Below are 12069 nucleotides of genomic sequence, written 5' to 3'. Positions count from 1 at the left end.
TGTAGTCTATCCATATAGTCTATCCATATAGTCTATCCATACAGTCGATCTATCCATGTAGTCTATCCATATAGTCTATCTATCCATATAGTCTATCCATGTAGTCTATCCATATAGTCTATCTATCCATATAGTCTATCCATATAGTCTATCCATGTAGTCTATCCATAAAGTCTATCCATGTAGTCTATCCATATAGTCTATCCATGTAGTCTATCCATAAAGTCTATCCATATAGTCTATCCATGTAGTCTATCCATACAGTCGATCTATCCATGTAGTCTATCCATATAGTCTATCCATATAGTCTATCCATACAGTCTATCTATCCATATAGTCTATCCATACAGTATATCTATCCATACAGTCGATCTATCCATATAGTCTATCTATCCATATAGTCTATCCATACAGTCGATCTATCCATATAGTCTATCCATACAGTATATCTATCCATATAGTCTATCCATACAGTATATCTATCCATACAGTCGATCTATCCATATATTCTATCCATACAGTCTATCTATCCATACAGTCTATCTATCCATATAGTCTATCCATACAGTATATCTATCCATACAGTCGATCTATCCATATATTCTATCCATACAGTCTATCTATCCATGTAGTCTATCCATATAGTCTATCCATGTAGTCTATCCATATAGTCTATCCATGTAGTCTATCCATATAGTCTATCCATACAGTCTATCTATCCATATAGTCTATCCATACAGTATATCTATCCATACAGTCGATCTATCCATATATTCTATCCATACAGTCTATCTATCCATGTAGTCTATCCATGTGGTCTGTCCATTTAATCTATTCATATAGTCTATCTATCCATATTGTCTATCTATCCATAAAGTCTATCTATCCATGAGGTCTATCCATGGAGTGTATACAGAAAGTCTATCCATGAAGTCTATCCATATAGTCTATCCATATAGTCTATCCATATAGTCTATCTATCCATACAGTCTATCTATCCATATAGTCTATCCATGTAGTCTATCTATCCATACAGTCTATCCAAAGAGTCTATCAATTCATATAGTCTATCTATCCATATTGTCTATCAATATAGTCTATCCATGTTGTCTATCCATATAATTTATCCATATAGTCTATCCATGTAGTCTATTCATGTAGTCTATCCATGTAGTCTATCAATGTAGTCTATCCATACAGTTTATCCATATAGTCTATCTATCCATGTAGTCTATCTATCCATGAGGTCTATACATATAGTCTATACATGTAGTCTATACATGTAGTCTATATATCCATGTCGTCTATCCATGTAGTCTATCCATATAGTCTATCCATGTAGTCTATCCATATAGTCTATCTATCCATGAAGTCAATCCATATAGTCTATCCATATAGTCTATCTATCCATATAGTCTATCTATCCATATAGTCTATCCATATAGTCTATCAATATAGTCTGTCCATGTAGTCTATCCATGGACTCTATCCATGTTCTCTATCCATATAGTCTATCCATATAGTCTATCCATGAAGTCTATCCATGTAGTCTATCCATGTTTTCTATCCATGTAGTCTATCCATATAATCTATCTATCCATGTAGTCTATCCATGTAGTCTATCCATATAGTCTATACATGTAGTCTATCCATGTAGTCTATCCATATGGTCTATCCATGTAGTCTATCCATATAGTATATCTATCCATATAGTCTATCTATCCATGTAGTCTATCTATCCATATACTCTATTCATACAGTCTATCTATCCATATAGTCTATCTATCCATATAGTCTATCTATCCATACTGTCTATCCAATGAGTCTATCTATCCATATAGTCTATCCATGTAGTCTGTCCATTTAGTCTATTCATCTAGTCTATCCATATAGTCTATCTATCCAAATAGTCTATCCATGTAGTCTATACATGTAGTCTATCCATATAGTCTATCTATCCATGTAGTCTATCTATCCATATAGTATATCTATCCATATAGTCTATCTATCCATATACTCTATCCATACAGTCAATCTATCCATATAGTCTATATATCCACGTAGTCTATTCATATAGTCTATCAATCCATATTGTCTATCAATATAGTCTATCCATGTAGTCTACCCATATAGTCTATCCATGTAGTCTATCCATACAGTCTATCAATATAGTATATCTATCCATATAATCTATCTATCCATATAGTCTATCCATGTAGTCTATCCATATAGTCTATCTATCCATGTAGTCTATCCATGTAGTCTATCTATCCATATAGTCTATCCATATAGTCTATCCATAGTCTATCTATCCATGCAGTCTATCCACAAAGTCTATCTATCCAAATAGTCTATCTATCCAGGTTGTCTATCCATATAATCTATCTATCTATCAGTCTCTCTATCCATATAGTCTCTCTATCCATATAGTCTATCAATGTTCTCTATCCATATAGTCTATCCATATAGTCTATCCATGTAGTCTATCCATGTAGTCTATTCATGTTCTCTATCCATGTAGTCTATCCATATAATCTATCTATCCATGTAGTCTATCCATGTAGTCTATCCATGTAGACTATCCATATAGTCTATACATGCAGTCTATCCATGTAGTCTATCCATATAGTCTATCCATATAGTATATCTATCCATATAGTCTATCTATCCATGTAGTCTATCTATCCATATACTATATCCATACAGTCAATCTATCCATATAGTCTATCTATCCATGTAGTCTATTCATATAGTCTATCTATCCATATAGTCTATCTATCCATATAGTATATCTATCCATATAGTCTATCTATCCATATAGTCTATCTATCCATGTAGTCTATCCATATAGTCTATCCATGTAGTCTATCCATGTAGTCTATCCATGTAGTCTGTCCATTTAGTCTATTCATATAGTCTATCCATATAGTCTATCTATCCAAATAGTCTATCCATGAAGTCTATACATGTAGTCTATCCATATAGTCTATCTATCCATGTAGTCTATCTATCCCTATAGTATATCTATCCATATAGTATATCTATCCATATACTCTATCCATACAGTCAATCTATCCATATAGTCTATCTATCCATGTAGTCTATTCATATAGTCTATCCATATTGTCTATCAATATAGTCTATCCATGTAGTCTATCCACACAGTCTATCAATATAGTATATCTATCCATATAATCTATCTATCCATATAGTCTATCCATGTAGTCTATCCATATAGTCTATCTATCCATGTAGTCTATCCATGTAGTCTATCTATCCATATAGTCTATCCATAGTCTATCTATCCAGGTCGTCTATCCATATAATCTATCTATCTATCAGTCTCTCTATCCATATAGTCTCTCTATCCATATAGTCTATCCATGTTCTCTATCCATATAGTCTATCCATGTAGTCTATCCATGTTCTCTATCCATGTTCTCTATCCATATAGTCTATCCATGTAGTCTATCCATGTTCTCTATCCATGTAGTCTATCCATATAATCTATCTATCCATGTAGTTTTTCCATGCAGTCTATACATGCAGTCTATCCATGTAGTCTATCCATGTTGTCTATCCATATAGTATATCTATCCATATAGTCTATCTATCCATGTAGTCTATCTATCCATATACTCTATCCATACAGTCAATCTATCCATATAGTCTATCTATCCATGTAGTCTATTCATATAGTCAATCTATCCATATAGTCTATCTATCCATATAGTATATCTATCCATATAGTCTATCTATCCATATAGTCTATCTATCCATATAGTCTATCTATCCATGTAGTCTATCCATATAGTCTATCCATGTAGTCTATCCATGTAGTCTGTCCATTTAGTCTATTCATATGGTCTATCCATATAGTCTATCTATCCAAATAGTCTATCTATCCATACAGTCAATCTATCCATATAGTCTATCTATCCATGTAGTCTATTCATATAGTCAATCTATCCATATAGTCTATCTATCCATATAGTATATCTATCCATATAGTCTATCTATCCATATAGTCTATCTATCCATATAGTCTATCTATCCATGTAGTCTATCCATATAGTCTATCCATGTAGTCTATCCATGTAGTCTGTCCATTTAGTCTATTCATATGGTCTATCCATATAGTCTATCTATCCATGAAGTCTATACATGTAGTCTATCCATATAGTCTATCTATCCATGTAGTCTATCTATCCATATAGTCTAGCCAAATAGTCGATCTATCCATGTAGTCTATCTATCCATATACAATATCCATCCATACATCCATAGTCTATCCATGTTCTCTATCCATATAGTCTATCCATGTAGTCTATCCATATAGTCTATCCATGTAGTCTATCCATGTTCTCTATCCATGTAGTCTATCCATATAATCTATCTATCCATGTAGTTTATCCATGCAGTCTATCCATATAGTCTATACATGCAGTCTATCCATGTAGTCTATTCATATAGTCTATCTATCCATATAGTCTATCAATATAGTATATCTATCCATATTGTCTATCTATCCATATAGTCTATCCATGTAGTCTTATCTATCCATACTGTCAATCCAAAGAGTCTATCTTTCCATATACTCTTTCCATACAGTCTATCCATATAGTCTATCAATATAGTCTATCCATATAGTCTATCCATGTAGTCTATCCATGTAGTCTATACAGAAAGTCTATCCATGTCATCATTCCATATAGTCTATCTATCCATATCGTCTATCCATATAGTCTATCCATGTAGTCTATCTATCCATATAGTATATCTATCCATAGAGTCTATCCATATAGTATATCTATCCATGTAGTCTACACATATAGTCTATCCATGTTGTCTATCCATGTAGTTTATTCATATAGTCCATCCATATAGTCTATCTATCCATATAGTCTATCCATGTTCTCTATCCATGTAGTCTATACATGTTCTCTATCCATGTACGCTATCCATGTTGTCTATCCATGTAGTTTATTCATATAGTCCATCCATATAGTATATCTATCCATATAGTCTATCCATAAAGTCTATCTATCCATGTCGTCTATCCATATAATCTATCTATCCATATAGTCTATCCATATAATCTATCTATCCATGTAGTCTATCTATCCATATAGTATATCTATCCATGTAGTTTATTCATATAGTCCATCCATGTAGTCCATCTATCCATGTAGTCTGTCCATTTAGTCTATTCATATAGTCTATCTATCCAAATAGTCTATCCATGTAGTCTATACATGTAGTCTATCCATATAGTCTATCCATGTAGTTTATTCATATAATCTATCCATATAGTCTATCTATCCATATAGTCTATCTATCCATGTAGTCTATCCATATAGTCTATCCATGTAGTCTATCCATGTAGTCTGTCCATTTAGTCTATTCATATGGTCTATCCATATAGTCTATCTATCCATGAAGTCTATACATGTAGTCTATCCATATAGTCTATCTATCCATGTAGTCTATCTATCCATATAGTCTAGCCAAATAGTCGATCTATCCATGTAGTCTATCTATCCATATACAATATCCATCCATACATCCATAGTATATCCATGTTCTCTATCCATATAGTCTATCCATGTAGTCTATCCATATAGTCTATCCATGTTCTCTATCCATGTAGTCTATCCATATAATCTATCTATCCATGTAGTTTATCCATGCAGTCTATCCATATAGTCTATACATGCAGTCTATCCATGTAGTCTATTCATATAGTCTATCTATCCATATAGTCTATCAATATAGTATATCTATCCATATTGTCTATCTATCCATATAGTCTATCCATGTAGTCTTATCTATCCATACTGTCAATCCAAAGAGTCTATCTTTCCATATACTCTTTCCATACAGTCTATCTATCCATATAGTCTAACTTTCCATATAGTCTATCTATCCATGTAGTCTATCCATATAGTCTATCTATCCATGTAGTCTATCCATGTAGTCAATCTATCCATATAGTCTATCCATACAGTCTATCTATCCATGTAGTCTATGCATATAGTCTATCTATCCATATAGTCTATCCATGTAATCTATCTATCCATAGAGTCTATCCATGTAATCTATCTATCCATATAGTCTATCAATATAGTCTATCCATATAGTCTATCCATATAGTCTATCAATATAGTCTATCCATATAGTCTATCCATGTAGTCTATCCATGTAGTCTATACAGAAAGTCTATCCATGTCATCATTCCATATAGTCTATCTATCCATATCGTCTATCCATATAGTCTATCCATGTAGTCTATCTATCCATATAGTATATCTATCCATAGAGTCTATCCATGTAGTCTATCCATATAGTATATCTATCCATGTAGTCTACACATATAGTCTATCCATGTTGTCTATCCATGTAGTTTATTCATATAGTCCATCCATATAGTATATCTATCCATATAGTCTATCCATGTAGTCTATCTATTCATATAGTCCATCCATATAGTATATCTATCCATGTAGTCTATCCATAAAGTCTATCTATCCATGTCGTCTATCCATATAATCTATCTATCCATATAGTCTATCCATATAATCTATCTATCCATGTAGTCTATCTATCCATATAGTATATCTATCCATGTAGTTTATTCATATAGTCCATCCATGTAGTCTATCTATCCATATAGTCTATCCATGTAGTCTGTCCATTTAGTCTATTCATATAGTCCATCCATGTAGTCTATCTATCCATGTAGTCTGTCCATTTAGTCTATTCATAGTCCATCCATGTAGTCTATCTATCCATATAGTCCATCCATGTAGTCTATCTATCCATATAGTCTATCCATGTTGTCTATCCATGTAGTTTATTCATATAGTCCATCCATGTAGTCTATCTATCCATGTAGTCTGTCCATTTAGTCTATTCATATAGTCTATCTATCCAAATAGTCTATCCATGTAGTCTATACATGTAGTCTATCCATATAGTCTATCCATGTAGTTTATTCATATAATCTATCCATATAGTATATCTATCCATATAGTCTCTCCATGTAGTCTATTCATGTAGTCTATCCATGTCGTCATTCCATATAGTCTATCTATCCATGTAGTCTATCTATCCATATTGTCTATTCATGTAGTCTATCCATATGGTCTATCCATGTAGTCTGTCCATTTAGTCTATCCATGTAGTCTATTCATGTAGTCTATCCATATAGTCTATCCATGTAGTCTATCAATGTAGTCTATCCATGTACTCTATTCATGTAGTCTGTCCATTTAGTCTATCCATGTAGTCTATTCATGCCAGCATGGACCAATATGCTGCACACAAACATACAGAAGAAGAACATTTTCTCTCCTTTTTTGGTTTCCATGCAATGGTCCCTTCAAAATGGATGTGAAGGAAGCAAGTGAACAGCGTATAGTTTTCATGTTCATACCAAGTTGTTTTGTATTTGTATTTACACTGAACAAAAATATTAACCCAACATGTAAAGTGTTGGTCCCATGTTTCATAAGCTGAAAGAAAAGACCCCAGAAATGTCCCATGTGCACAAAACTATTCTTTATCTCATATTTTGTGCACACATTTTCTAACATCCCTGTTAGTGAGCATATCTCATTTCCCAAGATAATCCATCCACCTAACAGGTGTGGCATATTAAGAAGCTGATTAAACAGCATGATCATTACACAGGTGAACATTGTGCCGGGGACAATAAAAGGTCAATCTAAAATGTGCAGTTTTGTCACACAACACAATACCACAGATGTCTCAAGTTTTGAGGGAGAGTGCAATTGGTATGCTGACTGCAGGAATGTCCACCAGAGCTGTTGCCAGATAATTTAATGTTAATTTTTCTACCATAAGCCGCCTCCAACGTCGTTTTAGAGAATTTGGCATTATGTCCAACCGGCCTCACAACCGCAGAGCATGTGTATGGCATTGTGTGGGTGAGCGGGTTGGCTGACGTTAACGTGAACAGAGTGCCTCATGGTGGCGGTGGGGTTGTGGTATGGAAAGGCATAAGCTATGAACAAAGAACTCAATTGCATTTTATCAATGGAAATCTGAATGCACAGAGATACCGTGACAAGATCCGGAGGCCCATTGTCGTGCCATTCATCCTCTGCCATCACCTCATGTTTCAGCATGATAATGCACGGCCCCATGTCGCAAGGATCTGTACACAATTCCTGGAAGCTGAAAATGTCCCAGTTTTTCCATGGCCTGCATACTCACCAGACATGCCACCCATTGAGCATGTTTTGGATGCTCTGGATCGACATGTACGCCAGAGTGTTCCAGTTCCCACCAATAGCTAGCAACTTCGCACAGCCATTGAAGAGGGGTGGGACAACATTCCACAGGCCACACTCAACAGCCTGATCAACTCTTTGCGAAGGAGAGTCGCACTGCATGAGGCAAATGGTGGTCACACCAGATGCTGACTGGTTTTCTGATCCACACCCCTTGGTGTGGATCACTCTCAGATTTAGGGCCTTGCATTTATATGTTTGTTCTGCCAAGGCAGCAGCCACTCTTCCTGGGGTCCAGCAAAATTGACACAGTTACATACAATTATGGGTCTCTGACATTCTGATAGTGAGCTGTTTATAGTTTACAAAACCATAATATTCATACACAATGTTAATGTTTCTTACACTAGGCATTAGCTTTCAGAATCTATTTTTTCACATCTATAATGTTCCATTCATATCAAATTCAAACGCAATGGAGATGTTATACCTCAATTAATAAAATCTTCCAATAAGTGTAACATCTCAAAATGTAGGGTAGTCTCTATAATCTATATGACATCGAAACAGTCTAACTAGCGTATAAATATGCATTTACTACTTCACTGGCTTAATCCTTGTTTACAGTATACATGTAGTTTAAGGAGGCAGTTGGGTCAAACTGCCCCCTCCAACTACATTAGGAAATGTTTTCGGCAAGGAATGTTCAAAAGATAGTTCACTCCCAAATCTAAGTTAATCAGATGTGTTTTCAGATCTTAAAAGTGGTCTAATATCAAGATGAGAATCATGAGATGGTCCCAAACCATCTGTTGTGTAGATCCAGCTATCTGCCTCTATCTCCCAAAAAATAGATAGTGCCATTGTTTCCCATTCATTTGGGATGGAGGCTTATAGTTGGAGCTTATAACATAATATATATATAATATTTAGCAGGCGCTTTTATCCAAAGCGACTTACAGTAATGCATGCATAGGTTTTACGTATCGACAGAAGATCGTGTGGGACGTTAACTCATCTTGACATTAGACCGCTTTTTAAGCCTGAACAAACTTTGATTTGAGAGTGAACTGCCACTTCACAAGTTCCTTCATTGATAGTCATTTGGAATAGGTTTAGGTTTAGACAAGAGAACGCAAATAGATCCACATTGGTACTACATGCTACAGTTAGTGTCTCTTCCTCTTCCAAGTCCTGCTGATAACCACCTAAGTAACCTTCAGCGGTTGCCCTCCCAGTAGCCAGCGTCACCGGAGTCGTGACAGGTGAGTCCACCCATACAGGTTCCCCCCCTGGGATCACCTGGCTGCGGGTCAAATCCACATAGCAGGAGGGCCCTGGGGAAACACAAAATCATTTCTCTTAACTTGCCATTTGGTAGTGATATTTTGCATTGCACTTCTCTTTCCATGAGGATATAACTGTCACCTCTACCGTAAAGAGGAGAGGGTATTTTCAGTGGAAGTTGAACTTACAGACAATAAGACTTGATTAACTCTGAATGACTGTAATTTAAAAAACTATGTATACTTAATTGTGCAGTCATAGACCACCTAAAATCAAACCATGAATGCATCTTCAAATGGCTATTTTCCAACTCAATAAACTGCCTTTTAAATAGCTATTGTGTGTCTCAGGTAGAATAGGAGAGAGTGGATCGGTCATTGGTAACGGTGTGTGAAGAGCATTATTTCATGCTGATATAGTTATTCTTCCCCCACTACTTCTATTTGTTTGGATAAATGATCACATTCATACAGTATATTGCTGCTTGTGGTGCTGACAACAGTAATGTGACAAAACTAACGGCATGCATCAATCACAATAAGAAGTCAATTATGAACAACTGTTTCTGCACAGAGAATAGACAATGTGAGGAATGTGAACATCATCTTCCCTGTATCTAGCCCTCTCTCATCTCCCTTTGCCCAGAGTAGATTCAAATAGAATGCTTCCTTGTCAATAAAGAATTTGATGACCTGTGATATCACACAGCCACTTACTGTAAGCGTGTGTGGAGAAAAAGAGGTGCTATTTGAGTGAGTTTTGCTAATTATTATTTAGGAATCATGATTGTAGCTAGGTAATATTGACACTGATGGATATGCTAGCTGCTACTTAGGTGAAACATACTTAGACATGTTCCTTCTTTCCCTATTTCCCTTAATGAAAATTAGAATTGGTTCTTAACTGACTTGCCTAGTTAAATAAAGGTCAAATAAAAATAAAATGTTCTATATCATCCACAGGAGATTACCCACTTCTCTGTCTCTCCGGGACATCTTTCAAAAAAATTGTCATCCGTTCACAGGTTCTATGTAATAACCACGAGGTCAGTTCACTCACCCTCTGGGTATTCAGGGCAGCACTTCCCATTGCTGTTGACAGGGTTGACGCAGGGCGGGGGGGGAAGCACAGTGTGCCACTAGGCAGCGGGCGATGCCATCACTGTCACAGGTACACTGCTCGCACTCACTTGGCTGCCAATCACACAGAACAGAACACAGGCTGTCAGAGACAGAGGACAGTGTCCCAAATGGCACCCTATTCCTTTTATAGTGCACTACGTTTGACCAGAGGCCATAGGGGAATAGGGTGTAATTTGGGTTGCAACCACAGACATAGTCCTACCAGTGTTCTTTAGACTGCCACTGGCAGATATTATATCACTGTTAGACATGAGCAGTTGGACAGAAAATACCTCCCAAGATGTTATTTGTCATTTATTGAGACAGGGCACTCGACCAAGTCCATATTATGTAAGACATGAAGGTCAGTCAGTCTAAAATTTCAAGAACTTTTAAAGTTTCTTCAAGTGCAGTAGCAAAAACCATCAAGTGTTATGATGAAACTGGCTCTCATGAGGACTGCCACTGAGAACAGGGTAGGTGAATGGATGATAAACACATTAATGGTTCCCACCGTGAAGCATAGAGGAGGAGGTGTGATGGTGCTATGCTGGTGACACTGTCTGTGATTAATTTAGAATTCAATGCACACTTAACCAGCAAGGCTACCACAGCATTCTGCAGCGATATGCCATCCCATCTGGTTTACGCTTAGTGGGACTAAAATTTGTTTTTCAACAGGACAATGACCCAACACACCTCCAGGCTATGTAAGGGCTATTTGACCAAGAAGGAGAGTGGTGGAATGCTGCATCAGATGACCTGGCCTCCACAATCCCCCGACCTCAACCCAGTTGAGATGGTTTGGGATGAGTTGGACAGCAGAGTGAAGTAAAAGCAACTAACAAGTGCTCAGCATATGTGGGAACTCCTTCAAGACTTTTGGAAAAGCATTCCAGGTGAAGCTGGTAGAGAGAATGCCAAGAGTGTGCAAAGCTGTCATTAAGGCAAAGGGTGGCTACTTTGAAAAACATTAAATATATTCTGATTTGTTTAACACTTTTTGGTTACTACATGATTCTATTTGTGTTATTTCATAGTTTTGATGTCTTCACTATTATTCGACAATGTAGAACATAGTAAAATAAAGAAAAACCCTTGCATGAGTAGGTGTGTTCAAACTTCTGACTGGTACTGTATGTGTAATGTATGTTTTATTGTATTGAGTTCATGTAAACCGATAACAGATGTTTTCCCCTGTCACGGTATTGGATGTTTATCAGCATCTCTGCATGTGGTTCAGATACAGAGGTTGGGTTAAATGAAGTGGAAGAAAATAACACCATGAGGCTCTGGGCTTAATGTCTCTTAGCTCATCCAGTGCTGTGTCAGAGGGCCTCTGATTATCCCCTTAGGGATCTCCCATTAACCATAATAACCTCATCAAGAGGACAATGAGCCAAGAG

The 12069-nt window shown here is 36.2% G+C and overlaps 1 protein-coding gene across 1 annotated transcript in view; it reads left to right on the top strand.

Annotated features, from left to right (window-relative positions):
* The window catches only part of LOC135514048 (beta-1,4-galactosyltransferase 2-like), a 161184-nt gene extending 149414 nt beyond the window's left edge, over nucleotides 1-11770 (top strand). Inside the window, exon 7 of the mRNA XM_064937211.1 lies at nucleotides 11345-11770. Coding sequence (XP_064793283.1) covers nucleotides 11345-11498 — 154 coding nt within the window. The 3' untranslated portion in view covers nucleotides 11499-11770. The remainder of the gene's footprint in view (nucleotides 1-11344) is intronic.
* Nucleotides 11771-12069: the final 299 nt, after the last annotated feature.

This window comes from Oncorhynchus masou, chromosome 3 (assembly GCF_036934945.1).
Source record: "Oncorhynchus masou masou isolate Uvic2021 chromosome 3, UVic_Omas_1.1, whole genome shotgun sequence".
In the NCBI taxonomy this organism is placed as follows: Eukaryota; Metazoa; Chordata; class Actinopteri; order Salmoniformes; family Salmonidae; genus Oncorhynchus; species Oncorhynchus masou.
This window is presented reverse-complemented; position numbering and strand designations above follow the sequence as displayed.